General features: G+C 35.3%; 1 protein-coding gene across 2 annotated transcripts in view; it reads right to left on the reverse strand.

The window, feature by feature from the left end:
* Positions 1-686: 686 nt before the first annotated feature.
* Positions 687-21,590, reverse strand: part of HACE1 (HECT domain and ankyrin repeat containing E3 ubiquitin protein ligase 1) — a 50,972-nt gene continuing 30,068 nt past the window's right edge. The window contains exons 18-24 of one of the 2 annotated variants that reach the window (XM_032216429.1): positions 19,758-19,907; positions 18,485-18,681; positions 10,316-10,447; positions 9,833-9,931; positions 8,195-8,265; positions 2,247-2,360; positions 687-1,731 (exon numbers count right to left, since the gene is read on the reverse strand). In XM_032216429.1, coding sequence (XP_032072320.1) covers positions 1,629-1,731; positions 2,247-2,360; positions 8,195-8,265; positions 9,833-9,931; positions 10,316-10,447; positions 18,485-18,681; positions 19,758-19,907 — 866 coding nt within the window. In that variant the 3' untranslated portion in view covers positions 687-1,628. Of the gene's footprint in view, positions 1,732-2,246; positions 2,361-8,194; positions 8,266-9,832; positions 9,932-10,315; positions 10,448-18,484; positions 18,682-19,757; positions 19,908-21,590 lie in introns of those variants that run through there. The other variant, XR_004255260.1, reaches the window with a different exon arrangement.

Below are 21,590 nucleotides of genomic sequence, written 5' to 3' on the forward strand. Positions count from 1 at the left end.
TCATTTTGCAACATGCCATGATCATAATAAATAATTAATCTAGATATCAAAATTAAGAGGAGCATGGCAGTCATTAAGTATGATGTCAATTAGTATAATGCGGTTCAGGGCTCATCTCTCATCTCTATCTCATCTCTAAATCTCAGCTATTTAGATAGATGTAAGAAAGTCTTTCCAGTTGTGGACCCAATTTTATGAATCCTACTGAGGGCTAAAATAGTTTTTAACCTACAAGAATTCCAAAACACACCAAAGCAACCATGTTTCAATGTACATTGGCCATTATATTAACTCAACAGGTGTCAAACTCAATTGCGTCACTTGACATATCATGTTTTTTGCCTTTGCAGAGTCGGGTGGGTGAAGCCTGCGCATGACGCATCCAGCCCAGGGGTTATCAGTTTGACAGGCTTGTATTAACTGAAGAGGGGCTTTCATGTATTTGTTTTTATTATTTATTTTTATTACACATATATGGTTTAGTGCTTTTCTTTGTGGACAGTTGTACCCACCCATTTTACATTGATGATGAGCTATAAATATTGTAAAATTGAATGAATGAATAAATAAAACAGGGGAAATGTATCATACCTGTTCTACCATATAACCCATTCACATCTTCTTGGTTAATGAGGTAAAAACACTGATAAACGCTAGTATTGATAAACACAACTAACCAATGGTAATTTACAAATAAAATATTTCACTTTAATGAATATTTTTCTCAAAGTTCAGGCACCAAAAAATGACTCCTTCTCCACTAAAGGGAAATGTTCCTTTAAAATAAATATACATGTTTTTCAAAGGTCATGAAATTGTAAATAGTTCAGTTGTGGCTATGTTGTGCATTTGAAATGTGCAATACAGTTGTTTTTTTTTAATTTCCAGAAATGTATTTTTTTTTTTTGCCAATAAACCTTTTAAATGTTTAGATATTAAATAACTAGAAAAATAAAAAAAGTATTTAAACTGAGCAGGAAAAAATAAATCACATTTGCTATTTTGCTCTCTAATTTTGTTCAATGTCCCCTGAAGAAAAAAATAAATAAATATATGTCACTTTTTTGCATGCAAGAAAATATGTGGTCCAAAGTATACAATATTTCTAACATGCTCAGTATTTATGTCATCTTACAGCAATGAACAAACAAGCCCTTGGAAGTTAAAGACAGAGTTTCTCAGATCTCACAGTAATCATGGAGCAGAATAGCATCTTTTTGCCTATATAACACGGTCAACTAGTGTTACAGTGCTTGACTGCAACCCTTACTAATGGTGAAGTTAGGGTGGAAAGGCAAACACATTTCACATATGTTACAACTAGAACAGCTTCAGGGTGTTCCGATAAAAAACGCAGGTTAGAGGGATGGACTGGGATATCTGCTGTGTTTAATGGAGAAATACCATTTAAAAACTGAGTCTCAGAACAATGTGTAAAAATGCTTAATGGCATAGAGAAGGGGAAGATGCCCTGTATCTTTTGCAACTTGTAAAAACCGATGCTACCTATGGACTACAATCCAAGACTTCTTCCTAATTGCCACCATCTCCCTCCTGCTGACAGGTTGCTCAATTATTTTGGCCACGAGGAATTGTGTCTCAGCCATCAGAGGTGTTATGCCACTTCATTATGCCATTGTATACCCATAGCTTCCACAATGCAAAGCCACAAGAAGTCTGTCCTTAAGGATTTCTTTCTTGGGATATTCAGGCAACTTCAGCATATTGATACTGAAACAGAAAAAAAAGAAGAATTCCCCATTAAAACATGCCATCTGAAAGGAGAAAATTGTTTTGCATGAGGTAATTAATGTGACACCACACTTTCAAATCAGCATCCAAATTCCTTCTCGCCTGAAATAACGTAGAAAAGAACGAATGCACTGCATTGCAGTCCCCTTTAGTATTCCAATGTTATCTAGCCAAACCAAAAAAAAAAAGTAAAAAATCTTTTACGAAATGAAAAAGCAACAGAGCAATTTTAAATGAAGGATCCTTTAGTGATTCTGTACTGCTGCCCATTAATACTCCATTGCAAGAGGTACATTTTTCCCAACAAAATGGAAGACATAATTTAAATACCTATATTTTTTTGACAATAATAAATTCTACATGAAAATGACCAGAAGGGACTGTTTCATTAAGTTATGCAAGAGGGTACCTAGGCAAATAAATTCTTGTCTGAGATCCCAAAGAGAAAGAATTTAAGGAAAACCTTCTGTCTTTAATGTATTTCAATAACCTACCATGTACTTGATGTAGGTAGCAGATTTGGTGTATATGGCACAGCAGCAATCGTGAAATTTTGCAATCCACTCCCACCCATTATATGGGCAAAGCCACCATGGGGTACTCTAGAACTGAAAAACATTGAGGATAAGAAGTTTAAGAAAAACAAGCATCCTTAATACATGAACCCGGCAATGACTTTTTAGAGATCTAGAACTGAAAACAAGCTGAACTGATTTTTTTTTAAAAAAAAAAACCTGCAATACTGTGCCAGTTTCCCCTCAAAGCTTTCACTGCAAGACCCACTGAATAGAAGTGTTACATACTTTCATCAGCTGTTCAGAGAGGAGAAGGGATAATATACAAGATTAATTACTTCTATCATTATCCCTATGTTCTTTATGACATTTAGGTTAAATACGGATTTTTTTTTTACATTACAGCAATGGTATTTTCAGTTCTAAATCATCTAAGCAGTATATCTACATTTTTATGAAACTAACATTTTCATTTTGGCAATGAAGCTATTGCAGTATATGAATGTGAAGCTAACCAATGCAAACCGACCTAAAATGCACTAGTATGCTGCAAGGTGAAATAGTAACTTGAAAGCCATATAATATACAAATTCTTTATGAATAACAGAAATAAATTGTTAAGATTTCTACATTTCTGATATAAAGAGTAACTGCTAAAAGTTCCAACTTCTTCTAAGTAATTATAGAACAAAAGTAATGGCTTTAGGGTAAAAAAATGAAGTTGCCTTCCTTTTAATATTGTTTTGTGAAATAGTATCATTTGCAGAACTATATTTCATTACATAACACTCTAAATAACAATATTAGACACTGGTTTTGCTTCAGAAATGTTTTATCTTAATTGGGCCAGAAATACCACAGCAAAGAAAAATCCTTCATTAAGTATTTTACAAGCTTCTATTAAAAAGGCTTAAAAGTAACAATGTCATGTTCATATTTCTTCAGAATCCAAACAAATTTAGGTTTTTATTGTGAGCCAACCTAAATTTCTGCAAAGGTCCAGCCTTCTTCCAGAGGAAGCATTCCTAGATTTCCAAAACAATTTTTAGTGGAGCATGAAGAATGAGAGAAAGGAGCCATAAAAATTGGATTTCCCATCTTGTATAGCCATTGAAAGAAACAACTCAACATGTCTACACTACTTTTCCAAAAGTCAGGTAATAACTTTTCCATTTCACATCACAAGAATTACAGCATAAAAAGCCATGTAATTAATGATCTTATAGATTTTCCAAAAGCTTTTTTTGTCTCATCTATTCTGTTTTTAACGTTTCAGTTTTGTCAGAAGAAAGCAATGGTTTCATTATAATTGTAATGGAAATATACTTTGTAAAGAATACCAGGGCAAAAAAACCCCACTCTATCCATGGTTTCAGTCTGTGGTAGGGTACATTGCAAGGTAATTTTAATCTGAAGAGGAAGAGTCCACTGCATTGGATTAATTCACATTCCATTAAATCTGGGCCAGCATCAGCATCCAATCTATTTCCCCTTGAGAGAAGAACGAATTTTGTCTGTCTGTCATTTGTCAGAGCCCAACACAGTGCTACTTGGTTTGGGGTTCACTTCCAGACTGGCTCAAACTACCTGGCCCATCATAAGCAATCCCCACCACCTGAAGTAAGAGGTTCCTGATTACCTCCACTAAACAGAATTGTCTTCTGTATACTGACATGTCCATGTCAGACATTGTTACTTCTACAACTACCGTATATACTCGAGTATAAGCCGAGTTTTTCAGCCCACTTTTTGGGCTGAAAAAAGCCGCCTCGGCTTATACTCGAGTCTACAACTGGATCCGGCAGTGCTGTTGCCTGTTGGAGGAGGAGGAGGCGAACCAGCCTGCCATCGCCAGCCACCGCTAGCCCTGCCGCTCTTCCCACCCCCTTCCAAGCCCCACAGTCCAGCGGATGGAGCAGCGAAGCCCCGGGGCTTCGCTGCTGCTCCCCGCATTTTCTGCACGGGGATCCCTTGGAGAGGGGATTCCAGCCTGCCATCGCCAGCCACCGCTAGCCCTGCCGCTCTTCCCACCCCCTTCCAAGCCCCACAGTCCAAAGGGGGTGGGAAGAGCGGCAGGGCTAGCGGTGGCTGGCGATGGCAGGCTGGAATCCCCTCTCCAAGGGATCCCCGTGCAGAAAATGCGGGGAGCAGTAGCGAAGCCCCGGGGCTTCGCTGCTCCATCCGCTGGACTGTGGGGCTTGGAAGGGGGTGGGAAGAGCGGCAGGGCTAGCGGTGGCCGGCGATGGCAGGCTGGTTCGCCTCCTCCTCCTCCAACAGCACTGCCGGATATCCGCCCAACGCTGCGGGGGCGCCAGCGGGAGCTTTGGCGGCTTCACCTCAGCCGCAGCGCTGGGCAGCAAATGTGCTGGTGCTGTTGGAGGAGGAGGAGGCGGCGGCAGCAATAGCACCTGAGGACAGGACAAGAAGCAATGGAAACTTGTCAGAAGGAGACTCAAGCTGGAAATAACGAGCAATCTGACAGTAAGAACAATTAAAATCCTAGGAAAATGTCCTTTCATGAAAAATTACTTTTTCAGTTAACTCTGCCTGACATTAGTTGGGTGAACAGAAATATTAGTTGGCCAATTCTAAAAGGGAGCACCAGAAAGAACTTAAAATATTTTTTAAGAGAGCTGGGTTTTTCATTTATATTATATGTATGAACAGAATTAACACAAATTGCAGATACCAATCAAACATAAAGAAAAAAAGGATGAAATAATGCTCATTTTAAAAAACTCAGTGAAAATAAAAACAATATACCAAGAAGGTGGCATACTGGTTGTGATTTGATCTCTTCGGGGGATCCCGGGGATCCCCTATACAAGTATTTTAATATTGCAGACTTGCAGTATTATAAGTCATACTGATATTATAGAACACTTTAATTAAGCGGGTCCCTTGAATAAACATAACTTTGAGTTTCAAATAACACTGATTTTTTATTTTTGAAATTTACCGTAGCTGCTGCATTTCCCACCCTAGGCTTATACTCGAGTCAATAACTTTTCCAGCTTTTGGGGGTAAAATTAGGTGCCTTGGCTTATATTCGGGTCGGCTTATACTCGAGTATATACGGTATGCAATATTGTGTGGGAAAAGTTAGAGCTGGTTTTGCTTCCTTCAGTCCCAAAATGATGTAGTTAATAAAGTTTTGCTTTTGGGATTTCAAAGTTCCTGAGAGTGTACATTAGGGCTCTTAGTCAGGCTGATGACACTCAGAAAAACCCTGAGTTATAGCACTATGTAATGATTCTATAATTATGTAATTATGCTTGCAATCTTTTATATTTGCTTCTATTTCAAGCATCAAGCATTGCTGTCCCCAAGAATTGTAAAGTGCTCTAATTCATTAAGAATATATTTACCCAAACTTTTAAAACTTAACATTTTCAGAAATTTCTCTCACGAGCAAAATAAAATAGTAAACAAACATCTTAATATATCTAGAACTAGCAACAATTAAATACAACTAGTTCTTGACTTACAACCATTCATTTAGCAACCATTTTAAGTTACAATGGCACTGAGAAGTGACTGAAGACTAGTCCACACATTAATAACTGTCATGTCAGCCCAATAGTCACATGATCTGAATTCAAGCCCTTGGCAATCGGCCTATATTTGGCCTGGGGGAGTATAACACTGATGGTAGTAGATAAATTAACAACAGATTCCTCCTCCCCCTCCCCCGCTCATCCTACTCAGCTTTTAGTTATACCTGATAATTTGTATTTTTATAGTATTTTATTCTTATTATATACACATTTTTCGTATAGTCTTACTCTTTTTAACCTTGTAAGCTGCCCAGAGTCACTTCGTGTTGAGGTGGCTGGCAAATAAATTTAATGAATAAATAAAGAAATATATTTATGTTTGTAGCATTCTGGGGGCCATATGATCATCATTTGTGACTTCCCAAGCTGGCTTTCGACAAGCAAAGTCAACGGGGGAAGTCAAATTCATTTAATGATCATGTACTTCACTTAGCAACTTCGGAGATTCACTTAACTGTTGTAAAAAAGGTCACAAACCTGGGCAACTACCTCACTTAGCAACAGAAATTGTGTTCTTAATTGTGGTCATAAATCAAGGATTACCTCTAATAAAAGCTAATAATACTTTTTTTCTCCTCTTTAAAGCAGAGATGTCAAACTCAAGATCCATTGGCCAGATCCGGCACACAGGGTGCTTAAATCTATGGGGCTGGCCTGGAAATAGCAAAATTTCCTCTGGCAGCCAAAACGGGGCATGGAGGGAGGGGCTAACCCTAACACCTGGACCCAGTTTTGGCTGGCAGGATGCTGCAGGAGGCCTCTGTCCCATCTCCCCCACTCCTTGGCTGGCCTGCAGAGGAAAACTACAGTGCTGATCCAGCCCTCGAAGAAATCCAGTTTGACACCCCTGCTTTAAAGCATTAACAAATCAGATTCTTTTATATAATAACAAAAACAATGTCTTTCACCAATACTAAAGCTTTCTGTTTTGTACCATGCATTTGCTACACTCTTGGTCCATCTGCTGAACAGCTCAACTCAGTATTCTGTAATGGCTATATAAATGCTTAAATATTATACACACTGGCAAAATTAAATTACCAGGTGATGTCCCTCTTGGTACATTGCTACTTGAGAGTTTTATATAAATTTTCCCTCTGGAAATCTGTACACTTATCCCCTCCCCACCAGTATATACATACATTATCTAATGTTTAATAAATGGGCTAGAGAAAGAGAACGGCATGGGGAAATGAAAGCATCAACCAGTTTGTCTCTGCACCCATATCACAGGAATCTTTCCTTAGACTTTCCTCAGTCATTAACATTTTTAATTAAAAACACAACTGTGAAGTTAGTAAACAAACTGCAAGAGATGGGAATGAAAAAGCAAACAGGGTTGGCAAGAGAATGAAAATAAAGAAGAGATGGCTCTTATGCTGCATAGCTGTTACCTATAGGGTAGCTGCTGCATTTAAGTTCCATTCAGGTTGAGGGATCAAAATACCCCATCATAATTCAATCAATTAAAAAAAAATCCAGTTGGTGAAACAAGTTGGCTAAATCCAGTTGGAACAAGCTGGCCAAAACCGGTTCCAAAAATTTGAACTACATCATATCAAAAACAAAACAACTTTCATTTTTTATGAATGTATAATTAAAATATCAATTAGTAATTAATATTAGCCAAACATTCTCACATTTTATACCCACTGGATGACGTGGTATGTGTAGTTGAAAGTAACAATATCGGAAGTCTACATAATATTTTTGCAGCCAGGTTTAACAGGTAAATCAAATAATAATCTTTAAAATTACAGTTATATACATAAGACTCTTTTAATTTGGGGAAAAAACCCATACTCAGAATAATGAATGATAGTAATTCAAGGAAGCCTTCTTCATTTGTTCTAAACATAACACTATTTTGTATCAGTTAAGAATTAGCCTAAATATATCGTTAAATAGCCATTGACCTTATGCAGAAGGATAAATATCACAAAAGAATACAAAACATATACTCACATAAAATAGGAGAATATATATGAAAATTATTTTAAGTCAACACAGCCTCAGTTATAGATGATAGAGATATAAATATATGAAGAAAAATTCCTACATTTTCTTTCTTTCTGTAAGATATGGCTATATTATCATAACGAGGTTTAATTTTCCTATTTTTTTTAGCTTTATAATTGGGAATATGCATTCACTTTAATTTCTCCATGTAATACAGTGATCAATTTTTTTAAAAAAAATGGTGTGATTTTTTTAAAAAAGAAAAAGAAATACAATTGTTTAGATATCCAAAAATAACAAACTACGAATGATCTAAAATTCATAGATTTGCTGAAAATGTCATGTTCTTATCTGGAACAGAACATTTTCTGAATACTTTTCTACAATCAAGTAAAAACAAAATATATTCACCTGCCCGTGACAAACTGCAATAGTAGCACTCTTTCTTCTTGAGTTAATTCTTCTACAATGTCCCAAAACCACTAGATTAAACAAAATCCAATCAATTTGGTTTTTTTAAAATCAATTTTCTTCAGCTAAAAATTAGCGGCTAGATGTAACTTAAAGTTGAATGAGTTTCAAATTATAAACAAGAGACTTCAAAACAAAACTTAATACCTAGTTTGTCAATGTAACTCAATGGTGTTTATCCTACCGTTTCCCCCAAAATAAGACCTCCCCGGATAATAAGCCTTATTGGGCTTTTGAAAGGGCGCTAAAATAAGCCCTTCCCTGAAAATAAGCCCTCCCCAAAAATATTGCAACACAGGAACAGCCATGAGGTGACCATACTTGCCGCCTCCTGCACTTCAAAAATAATAAGACCTCCCCGAAAATAAAACCAAGCACTTAATTCGGGGGTCAAAAGAAAATAAGACCCTATCTTATTTTTGGGGAAACACAATATTCTTGAGGAGATATTACTTTCTTACATGATGACATAATTAATTACAATACAACTATATATCATATGCTAAATAATTATATAACCTTTATATATTATAATTATATAATGATCTTAATATAATTAAGACAGCATTCTTCAGGGGCATGAATGCAGCTTGGAGTGCTCCTAGACATCTTCCATTATCATTGGAAGAGCAGCACTCTCAATTTTTAGGATCTCTTAATCAGTTCAACTGCAATTCTTTCTGGACAAGCAGAACTGGAAATTTCTTTCTATGAAGCATGATAGTTTTGTACATAGTTTGTAAATGTCATATAATCGTATATAGCTTCTAAGGTACTTATTACTAAAATAATACAAATATGTGATACCATGTTTTTGTAAAGCAGCAGATTTTTAATGCAATTCAGGCCAAATTCATTGTACTGCATATGGCTTTTCAAATCCTGAACTACTTGCAAAATGAAAATATGTAAGTGAGAAGGCTCTCTCTACTATAATGCTAAAATATTATTTGTGGGGATTTTTATTCTACTAAGAAGGTAGCGATGTGGATATATGTACACATAGACAGACTTATTTCATTTTTCATTTTTTCACTGTGCTAATATGGATTTCTTTCTATGTTTTACTTCTCTAAAACAGTTTTACTTCTCTAAAAGTTTTGAAATCTGTCCTACAAATTCTCATTAATAAGCAGATACAAATATAACTTACATTATGACAATTGGTAAATTCAAACCAATCTGACTATGCCTCATTTCCAAAAAACTTTAAACAGCCTGGAAAGACTGGTAATATATTAAAAACAGGGGGGGGGGAGCAACTGGTTGCAATACATAGCAATAAGACATAGACTTATACACCGCTTCATAGTACTTTACAGCCCTCTCTAAACAGTTTACAGAGTCAGCATACTGCCCCCAACAATCTGAGTCCTCATTTTACTGACCTCAGAAGGATGGAAGGCTGAGTCAACCTTGAGACAGTCAGAATCAAACTCCTGGAGTGAACAGAGCTGGCCTCAGTACTGCAAATTAACCACAGCACCATCATAGCTCTAGCAATCCATCCCGTGTGTGTGTGTGTGTGTGTGTGTGTGTGTGTGTGTGTGTGTGTGTAATTATATATACATACTCTACCTGAACAACCGGATCATCTCTTTCATAGCCACTTGTATATTCTGTATTTTTAATCCAGTCATTCACATCAATTTCTGGCATGCCTGAAAGCAACAATTCCTTTTAAAAAAGGGAGAAACCAAATTTTGATTATGAATATGACAGGTTAAACTGGTTACATTTTTATTTGTAAGGTGGTTTGTTTTCCAGAAGAATATTCATTTTTGAAAAAATATCACCTTCTATATTGTGACACAGAATAATAGGATTTCTAAATCAATATGGGATCATTCAACAAATCGAGAACTACAGTACCAGCATGTGCCTGGTTCCTTGGCATTTAGATTACAAAATAAAATTAAGGCACATAAAATATTCTACCCACTTTCAGCACAATAAAGTGAAACTGTTGTGCAAATTAATATATTCCGTGTTCCAAAGTTGCTACATTCACTAACTATAAAAATCATAGGTTGCTCAACCACACAATATAATTTTACTTACCAATTCATATTCATCAAATAGTTGTACCAAAGAAGGAGGGATGAACATATGGAAGCCTTGAAGAAAAGCATTTATCTGAGGCTGAATGGCTCTCGTCATTCGAAGCTCAGTAACAAGTTGGACATATTCAGCCTGAAAATTGTGAAAGCATTTTTAAAAATTACTATGTTTAATCTAATTAAATCAAATTTTATCTTTGTTCTGGTTCCATTTACCTCCACATTGGGTGCCATCCTTTGGAAATGCCTTCCCTACTTATACCTTTATATTAAACAGTTCTGGTAAAGGTTCAGTGTCTAAGAAAAAAATTATTAGAGAACATTCTTATTATAAATTTTGAAAGCCGTTGTGTAAGGACTTCTAATGGCCCTGAACAATGCAGGGTTATTTGCAATCTACAGTTCTCTTGCACATTATTTCTTGACTGAAAGAAGCATTTCATTCATTTTTAGGAATGAATATACAGAGAAAACTATTTTCTAATGTGCTGTAAGTCTTTAAAATATAAAAGTTATAAGAAGGAGAGATTTTCCTTGGGCACACTTTGCTCAAACATCAATTTTACTTGTCAAAAGAAAAATAAACGTCACATTCTTATTTATTTTTGCACCATATAGCCTTAACACTTTTAACGTCCATCCACATGTATTTTTTTAATTCACATAAAATATTTATATAAAACGAAGTTAAATTAACACTTTTCTCCAGTATGGCTTCTTGTAGAAAAGGAAGCTTATTCGTCAATTACAAAATCATGTTTCAACAATCAGAAGGATCACATTATGATTTGCTTGATGTACAGAATAAGATGAGGAAATCACAGCTGTCCAAATTTGTGGCAAGGATCCAAAGTTTGCCAGAATATCACTGCTAAAATTTGGCAAAGTAGTGGTTTTACGCTGTACAATTTCTTCATCTTTCTGAAAATAATCATGCAAGCTTTCAAATATGTAAGTTAAATTCACCTTAACACATATTCAGGTAAAAAGAAAAAAAATCTCCCAAAACAAAAATACTTCTCATTTTAATGCTATATCACCATTGCCTGCAGTATTTAGAGGCGAAGAATAGCTTTTAATTTTAAAAAAAGGAAGAAGGAAGTGCCCCTTATTCAAAAAAGTGGCACAGTAATTCTTGTACAGCAGAGAGGGAGGAAATTCAACCAGGCTGAACTATATATACATGAACTATATACTGCCTCAATAATTTGAGGAATGTCTAGATTGAAAACTGTAACGGTAGACACTTTCTGCAATTCAAACAACTAAGGAAAAGAAATCCTAGATAAGCTTATATTAACTTACAAATATAATATAGTTGATTAAAAACAAAATAAACTAATATATTTAGTTCCAGGTCCCAACATCTCCAGTGATCTTTTGGGGGCAAGAGATTGTAAGAACTATAAATCAGCACCTGTGAATGTTATAAACTATCTATTCTGGTATTAATTATACTCATATCTTAAACCATAGAGTTGGCCAAGGCCTTTAAGGCCCTAGAGGCTAACCTCCTGCTCAGTGCAGGAATCTAAACTAAAGCATCCCAGACAGATGGCTGTCTAGCAATAAAATAAAGCCAAAATAGCATTTGGCTTTCTTTTTGCAGCCATATCATATTGTGGAATCATATTCAGTTGGTAATCAAATGCTATTCCAAAATCTCTTCCACAAATACCATTACCAAGCCAAATGTAACACATTAACCTCTAATTGATTTTGCTTTCTGTCAAGCTGAGGAATTGATGCAACGATCCTCTTTTCTCCTCTACTTTCCCAAGGTCTTTTAGATGTCCCATCACATTTTTTGTCTTTGTCTCTTTTAAATTTCATTCGTTGAGATGAGTAAAATAAAAGTAGCAAATAAAAAGGAGGCTGAACCCTTTTCTTCCTTGTCCTTTAGACATGGTCAGTGTCAAACACAGCTTCTTTATTTGCCTAATCTCATGAGGCTCAAACTGACCCTCCTTGCCCTCAGATAAAAATCCCTGCAATCACATCTAGACCAAAAACCCCATCTCAACTTCCAGTACATTTACAAGGCCTAAGAAGAGACCTACAACTATCCATCCTCCATCAGCTGAAGACCTCAACATTCCATCACATTTAATAATGGACTTAACTCAGCTCTGCTGCACTCCTTAAAAACCTACTTGGCCTAAGAATAGAAATAACTCCAGTTACAATGACAAGGATCTGCCTAGCTTCCCCAAACTGACCAGCAAATCAGACTGTCCCATCTTCTAGTCCCCATTATCTATAAAACTCTTTGTTTTGGTCCCTTTTTCTTGCAAAGCAAGCACCCAACAATCTTAGCAATAAACATGGTTTTTCTTCCTTGGTGTTGTACTCTTGTACTTCTGGATTCTCCATGGCAAATTGTTTTTCAACCCACTTCTCTAATCTATCCAGCACATTCTGCTTTTTATTTCTGTCTTCTAGGATATTTGTCATTCCACCAATGTTGTGCTATTAGTAAGTGTGGTGAGTATATCTTCCACTTCTTCATTCAAATAATTGAACCTTGGTTAGTACAGTGTCTAGTATTGAAACTGAGGCACTCCACTTAATTGTTCACAACAGGAACAACTGATAAAGCATTTACAATACATTGTCAAGCTTAATGATCATGACATCCAGCCCATGTTCACTGGCTTGTTAGTCAGAACATTGTGGGGTATTTTTTCAAATGCATTGCTGAAACAAAGATACATAGATTCAATATTTAAAGATATTGAAATCAGTTACATAGATGAGGTCATTGCAAGAGTCTCAAAAATATTTTCTTTGACTTATTAGTAATCAAATATTGCAATCTATATGGATCATTTCTCCACTGAGCAAAGTTTAATAAGTGTTAAATATATTAAAAAGCAAGAGGGAATAAATCTAGAGTGATTCTTTTTCTGTATTTATCCCTACTTTCAATATGCTCTTCTTATCGCACATTCTTCTTATAAACTGTTTATGTCAATGCAGATATATTTATCTAGACCATCTGGATGTTCCTTACTTTCTCCATAAAGGTGTCTGAGCCATAAGGCAATAACTTCATTCTGATCCAAGTCAAGCACCTAGATTGGTAATACAATTCACAGTTTGGAGCTGCCAATCCACCTACCTGTTTTTGAACACTGAAGAATATTAAAATTAATGCTTGATTTTACACCATATGTGATTTGTTACTTGTTTATGTCAATCATTTAATCATTTGTTCTAAATATTTATTGGAATTGTTCAGAACAGAAAGTTAAGTCTTAACAGAATTTTAACGGCTGTTATCAATTCCTCCTAACCAAAACAACTTCAATTGCCTCCACTCTTAAAAGTCTACCATTATATTTGTGTAAATAACAGACCCACACTTGAAGAGTTCAATTAGCTAGTTAATTGCTCCAGCTATACACAGGAATCTTCTCCGACTGACAGTTTGCACCTGAAACTAGATAAGGTTCAATCAAGGGGGATCAGACTTCACCCTCTTGTCCCCACATAGGGATTCTAGAATAAGTCCCCATTTGATTCCTCCCTCTAGGTCAGTCAATTTCTCTCCTATATTATTCTTCTAAATATGTAAATAATTATTTTTATAACAGTTTTATAAAACCAATTCATAAATATTTCATCTGTTTTGCAGTGATGTTTTAGGTATAAATGTTGTCTTTTCCCCCTGTTTTTAATTCAGCATTTGAATGTTATTGTTGTTGGTCTGAAAATTGATGTGTGTGTGTGTGTGTGTGTGTATGTGTATATGTGTAAAAAAAAATACAGCCATGATTCATCTTTTTTAAAACTGAAAGCATGGAAGACCATTCCAAATTATCAGAATCGTTCTCTGAATCAAGAAAAAATTATAGTCACATTCTGATTTGAAAATTCATCTTTTGGTAGCATCAGATATATCTGATTTTCTTATGTATCTCTTATGTAACAAATCCAGCCTGATCAGAGTATATCACCATTAAAAAAAACCATTTATGCTCTTTGTAAGCATTGCTATAAAAAGCTTATAATCTACACTCAATCAAGAAATAATACATATGACTCTGGATGGATCAAAAAAAATCATTCTGTTTAATCAAAAACATGAAAAGTTCTCTCTGACTCTCATTGCCTAATTGTTTAACCAAATGTTTTTGAAAGATTTCATAATATATTGCAGAAATACCAATAAGTTCTAGAACATTATTCAGTTTCATTTTTTATTGCTTCTTTCAGTTATATATTGATTATGAGCTGCTTGTTGTTGATATGTAAATCTTGTAAGCAATGTTTTGTTCAGATATTTTCAATCTTTCCCAGATTACTTTACAATATAATCTAAAATAATAAATGTTCCATCATCTCCTTTGTTATATAAACATGTCAGGTTTAATCCCAGATAGTTCTGAAATCATTTTATTATGTTCTCTAGAAACTTTTATGGGTGATGTACAATTCACTAGGTCCCCCCCCACCACCACACTTCACTATTTTGATGACAGGCACAGCAACCCTTTTACTCCTTTAGTCATTTGATACCTCACATATTCTCCAGAAACTATCAAAAATAACACATAAAGGCATGCTCTCACACCTTAAGTGTAATTTATCTGGCCAAGTAAGCAGATGTTTCCTGAACAACAGACCTCAAACTGCAGTCTTGCTCCCTTCATTGTGCTCTTCAGAGTTGCCTGATAAATACAGACTCTTTTCTCAGAGAAGGTTAAACCAGAGTAGGATTTCTCAAAGTCAACACCTACATTGCCTCTGATATAAGAGGAGCAATTACCTATGTCTAATGAATATGTACTCTCATTCTACCTGCAAAGCTGTTTTCAGTGAAAATTTTCCAGTAGTAAGCAGGATTATACGACATGAAAAAAAATTCACTGTGCTTTTAAATATTCTTTCGTGATGAAATCACTTGCTATATACATAAAATGGTAACACTGATATTGTACAATCAGAAAATGTGGAAGCTTCATAGAATAACCTATGTATAAATGCCAAAAACCTTATTATTCAAGTTCTAAATGAAACAGAAAGAAGAGGAAGAAATAAAAGAATTCAGAAGAAGGTATTAATATGTTCAAGGTGGCCTTTTCAATTCATTCACAATATTCAACTGAGCTGTGCTAGTAAGGGAAGATAAGAGTTTCTGCTTCTGTAGTCTAAAAGTAAATCTCCATAATTAACTTCTACAATTGTAATCGATCCTCCTTTTTTTCTGACAGATAGGATATGTAGGCAGTAGCACAAGGATAAATTTATTGCCACAAGTCACATTTAAATTTTATCCAAGGTTAGGAAAAGAATGTGAATTCAGAATTAGGAAATACTGTTGCACCATTTGAGGGTACACGGATAATGTGTTTTGTGCAATAGCACAATAATGTTGATTTGGGAATGAGATAAAGTAAGTTTAATTATTTTTCTCTTATTGGTACATAAAATATCCAGATCCTGTACAAGTAGTAACCCATAAGCCTGACAAACAATTGGAAAATTAGAGATGGGCATCTTAGTGATAGTGTATTTAAAATTCTAATTTTAGAAAAAGCATTATGTGCCAATACATTTTGATTTACTGCAGAATTAAATCTTGTTTTGGGGGAAACGATTTAAAATCTTTCCTCCAAAGCTCTCTTCCATTGAAGAGGTCATAACAGACTATCCTGCAATCTCCACATTCCTCCCCAGTTTGAAGAAGCTTTCTGCACCGCTCAAAAATACTCACAAAATATTATTTCAGTTTCATTACATGGACACGCCACAAAACAGGAGGATTTAACCTGAACATCAAATCAAATAGATTTGAGTCTCAAGTTGAGAAAAACCATACTGCATGTATGGAATCATGTAAGAACTTTTTACCCTTTCTTTTTCAAGATCTCATCAACTCCATCCAATAACAACTTTCTTTATCTCCCCTTCCTCTCAGCCCATTCACTTGTGCCTCCTCATCCTTCTCACCTGATTCTCATTCCTTCTCTCTGTATAATAAACCTTCATTCATTTCTTTGGTATTCAGTGTAGATTCATTCAACAGTCATATCTTCTTGCCCTCTCCTTGCTTTTCAACACACACAACTTAAGGATATAATTCAGATGGCTACTTTTGTTTTTCCTGACATTCCCAACTCACACTTCCAAGTGAACCTGACCCAAATTCCTATATACTGTTGTTTTTGCTTCTTTCAGCAAACATTTACCCCTTTTAAAACATTACATGGCTACTCACAACATTCTACCAACATTTGCCAACATCAAAGTTCACTTTCCTCATTTTAGTAAATATTTAGTAAAAATTCATCTACTTGCTCTAGTTTTTCTGTTAGTATGATTTGAGATTTTTCAACCAGGGTAAAAATTGCTAGCTCCTCATCATGAGGCAACAGCTACAATACTAAAGATGGAACATCTCTACACAGATGTCCCCAATTTGCAGGAGAAACTGCATTTTATAGCTGTGTGTTGCAATGAAAATGTTTGAAAAGTATATCTCTCTAGCCACATAAATCATTGAATAACTTTTCTCTCAGAATCAAACTGGCACTAAAGATATTTCAAGGTTTCCTCAATAACCTAAACTAATAAAGAAAGGGAAAGTCAAGAGACATGAGATAGGAAGAGGTGATTTTTCTTTTCAAATCCGTAGTTTAATGAAATCATGCAGGAATAAAGACATGTCTACTCATCTTTCAATGTAGAATTCCATGTTTTTTGCATATTTTAGAAATTACAAATAATTATTAGTATATAAGGACAACTATGAATTCTAGTTGTGGCTGATGTTTTCTTTTATAATTTCTCACAAACCTTCACATAAACAATCAAGATGCAACTTCAGGGTGTATTTATTCTCCTATATGCCTATTCCAACACATTTCTTCAAACACCTGAATCTATACTTCTGCATCACCTGCAGAATATGGAACTAGCTCCCATAAATCACTCTCGCTAATCAAGATCAACTTACAAAATAAACAAATAATAAATGCTTGTGACATTATGAAAGTGCTAAAAGTGAGGACACCAAGTGGTCACCAAGTAACATGGCAGTTGGTTATTTTAACAAGATGCAGTATTACACAAAAGACAAAATGGAAAAGAAACATCAGATTGTGAAAGATCCCTTTGCAAATACTTGATAATAGTGCCAAACGTATTGCCCTAAAAACTTTACAGAAATAGAACTGTGTTAATTATATTTAATCTATACTATAGTAATCTAGACTGTTCAAAAACATACTAAAACCAAAAGCATACCTTTTCTATACATCAATAAAATAAAAATGAAATGTCTGTTTTATTATATATTTCATTCATCAAAGGTAAGGTTGGATCCAGATCAGTCAATCTTAGATTAGACTCCCGAAAAGCTACAGGAGTTTAAATTAGCTATTATGCACTTATTCTACATCATTGCATGGATTTAATCTAAGCAAAACTCATTCTAATTTTGACCCACTGAACTCATATTGTATTATATGTGTCTTCCTGATAGACATACAACGAGATTTGGCAACCTGCAATAATGTACATATGGATTTTTAGTTTTATATCTGATAAATCTATTGAAAATGGAATATGATCAAAACTTTTCAGCAATGCCTTTGCCATTGAAATCAATGGAAATAAGATTATTATGCACTGAATCCTAGGAAGCAGACAATGGCAAACTACTTCTAAAATCTTGTCCAGAAAACTGTAGCACATGTCCACGCAGTCAGCAGAAGTCAACACTGACTTAAAGGCATAAATAAATAAACTACACTATAAAAGTTTCTAAAGGCTTTAAAAAGGCTAACATTACTGCATGAAAATAAAAGTTGTATGAAGCAGTTCAATGTAAACAGAAATCTAGGAGTGAATTGCTTCCCAAAAGCATAGATAAGAAAGGGGAATCAGAATACTGTTAAATAAGTGGCATAGAAGAAAGCTACATATGTTTTATGATTTTATTATACCATTGCTCCTTCAGAACTGATGAAGGAATATGCCTGATGTTTCAAACAGACTCTATATGGTACCTAATAACAACTGATAGCCATGGCTGCTTATTTCTGATATAACTTCTCAATGCACTAGTAAATGCTGCCCATTAGACCCAATTTTGCAGATAGGAGGAGGGGGGGGGGCTAACTTTCAGAATCACCCCAGACAAACATAATCCCAAACGACTCACTTTGTTCTCCTGTGTGACAATTATGCTTGCACCACCCGGCTTCAAAGGCACTTCTTCCATTGCTCCAAATACATCCGTTTCCACAGAGAAGGTCAGCTCTAACCCCAAGCCATTGATATCATTGTCTAGAATCCATTGCAAGTTCTTTGCATACTCTGGATCAATAGATGCCACATCCTGATAGTTTACAGGAATACCTTGGAGACAATGCAAACAAAATTTAGTTCGCCTAAGACCCACTCTGCAGAAATGGTTTCATTCATGGTCAACGTCTGCCCTCTACAGACTTTCTGAAATAACACAGGGAGAAAGAAGAAAGGGAACTGATACAGCTGCTTAAAACACAGATTACCTTCAGGAAAGTGATTTATTACAAACTCTTCTGTTGCCATGAAATTATTGTTAACTGGTTGACAACTAAAACTACCCTATATGTGCTACTGCTGTGGTTAAGAGCGAGAATACAGGAAAATGCCTCTTGTAAATCTTTCCTAAAGAATTCACTGAAGATGGAGCTTTTGTAGCTAGCCTGTCACTTTCAACTTCCAAGCCCATTTGTAATATGTCCATGACATTAGCTAACTAGCCCTAACTGCTGTAATATCTACATAAATATTTTTTAGATGAAAAGCTTTTATAAAAGCACTACATAAAGGCTAATTGATATCATCAGATGTTTAGCTATTATTATACTTATATGGGAAGGTTAAAGATATATATCTATATATCTATATCTATATATCTATCTAAAGGTAAAGGTTCCCCTTGTACATATGTGCTAGTCGTTCCTGACTCTAGGGGGCGGTGCTCATCTCCGTTTGAAAGCCGAAGAGCCAGCGCTGTCCAAAGACATTTCCATGGTCATGTGGCCAGCATAACTAAACATCGAAGGCGCACAGAACACTGTTACCTTCCCACCAAAGGTGGTTCCTATTTTTCTACTTTCATTTTTACATGCTTTCGAACTGCTAGGTTGGCAGAAGCTGGGACAAGTAACGGGAGCTCACTCCGTTACACAGTTCTAGGGATTCAAACCACTGAACTACCGACTTTTCTGATCGACAAGCTCAGTGTCTTAGCTACTGAGCCACCGCATCCCTATTTATTTACACACACACACATACTGTTGTTTTTGTAGTAATGCTGCAGCTCTCATTAAGCACAGTAATAGAGCATGGAAGAAGCTTAAATAACATAATACAATTAACTTTTAGAGGGCTTTATGATCCACTAGACATCTCAACAAAATTGTAACATGTTAATAGAATCATACCAAGAATATGTTTGTAAAACGATCTTGTGAAGTAAATGTTGACTAGTTGTCTGTGATTAAGAGCTAAACCCAAGATTTGTCCAGCAAATCTAAAATAGTTCAAGTGATCAGGATTCACAGAAGAGTTGCTATTGGGCTGGAAAGTGGTTCCTTAAAAAAAAAAGATTCAGTTTATGGCTTTTAAAACATCAGTCATTTTATATTGCAAACTTTGTTTTGTTTTTGAGATTCAGAATAATATACAAAATGAAGTGATACTTTTCTCTAGAATGAAAAAATACAATCAAGAAGAAAACAAATATATTTCAGATATACAGTCCTGGTTTCAAATAAAAATTGATTTTCATCAATGGATTTCTAATTATTCCAGTTGTAGCAATAAAACAGATTTAAAAAACATAGTAGACAATTTTGTGCACAAGAATTCCCTCATTATACACATAGACAGTCATCTTCAATGGCAGATACATATCCAGACAATGTCAAAAGGCTATATAAGTAAATGGCATGCAAAATATAATTCTCACAGTTGATGGCTAAGTTTAAAATATATAACATAATTAGGAAGAATTCATGAATCAATGTTGATAAACATTATGACATAATTAATTGAAAAACATAATCGAATCAAAGTCTCTTCCGTGCATTCTGCAGGTGACAGAATCTTAAAATTCAATTTTTTAAGGCACCACGGACTTTGTTGATTTTCTAATTTCACTTGTCACTATACAAATTACAATTGCCCTATTTAAGCATCCTAATAGTACCAGACATCATTGTGGCTTGTCTACAAAACTACTGAAACTCAAGACTGGAGAGAGGAAATTATTCCTTTAAAATATGCAATTGTGACTTTCTATTCAAAAACTTCTGATTTTGTCAGCATCTTCAGATTGAGAAAAGACCATTCAAGAAATTTTAATAGTTAAACAAAAGTTTGGGATAGTAGTCTGGCAACTTGATTCTGAAACTAAAGGTCTGAAAGCAGCTATATAGATAGGCTTCGACTTACAACAGTTGAATCAGTGACCATCTGAAGCTACAACGATACTGAAAAAAGTGACTTATGACTGTTTTTCACACAATTGCTGCAGCATCCCTATGGTCAGGTGATCAAAATTCAGATGCTCGGCAACTGGCTCATATTTATGACATTGCAATATCCTGGGGCCATGTGATCACTGTTTGAAACCTTCTGACAAGCAAAGTCAATGGGGAAACCAGATTCATTTAACAACTATGTTACTAACTTGACTGCAATGATTTTCTATTCGTTCTATTCATCAATAGTTAAAAATCACAGAACTAACCACTAGAACGCATTTAAAACTTTTTTTTTGGTATCAGGATTGGATCTTGTAAACTATAAGAAAATTCAGAGCAAAAATATATTTAATACAATACAATAGCAGAGTTGGAAGGGACCTTGGAGGTCTTCTAGTCCAACCCCCTGCCTAGGCAGGAAACCCTATACTGTTCCAAATAAATGGCTATCCAACATCTCTTAAAGACTTCCAGTGTTGGAGCATTCACAACTTCTGGAGGCAAGTTGTTCCACTGATTTATTGTTCTGTCAGGAAATTCCTTCTCAGTTCTAAGTTGCTTCTCTCCTTGATTAGTTTCCACTCATTGCTTCTTGTTCTACCCTCAGATGCCTTGGAAAATAGTTTGACTCCCTCTTCTTTGTGGCAACCCCTGAGATATTGGAACACTGCTATCATGTCTCCCCTAGTCCTTCTTTTCATTAAACTAAACATACCCAGTTCCTGCAACCGTTCTTCATATGTTTTAGTCTCCAGTCCCCTCATCATCTTTGTTGCTCTTCTCTGCATT

This window comes from Thamnophis elegans, chromosome 4 (assembly GCF_009769535.1).
Source record: "Thamnophis elegans isolate rThaEle1 chromosome 4, rThaEle1.pri, whole genome shotgun sequence".
NCBI classification, from domain to species: domain Eukaryota; kingdom Metazoa; phylum Chordata; class Lepidosauria; order Squamata; family Colubridae; genus Thamnophis; species Thamnophis elegans.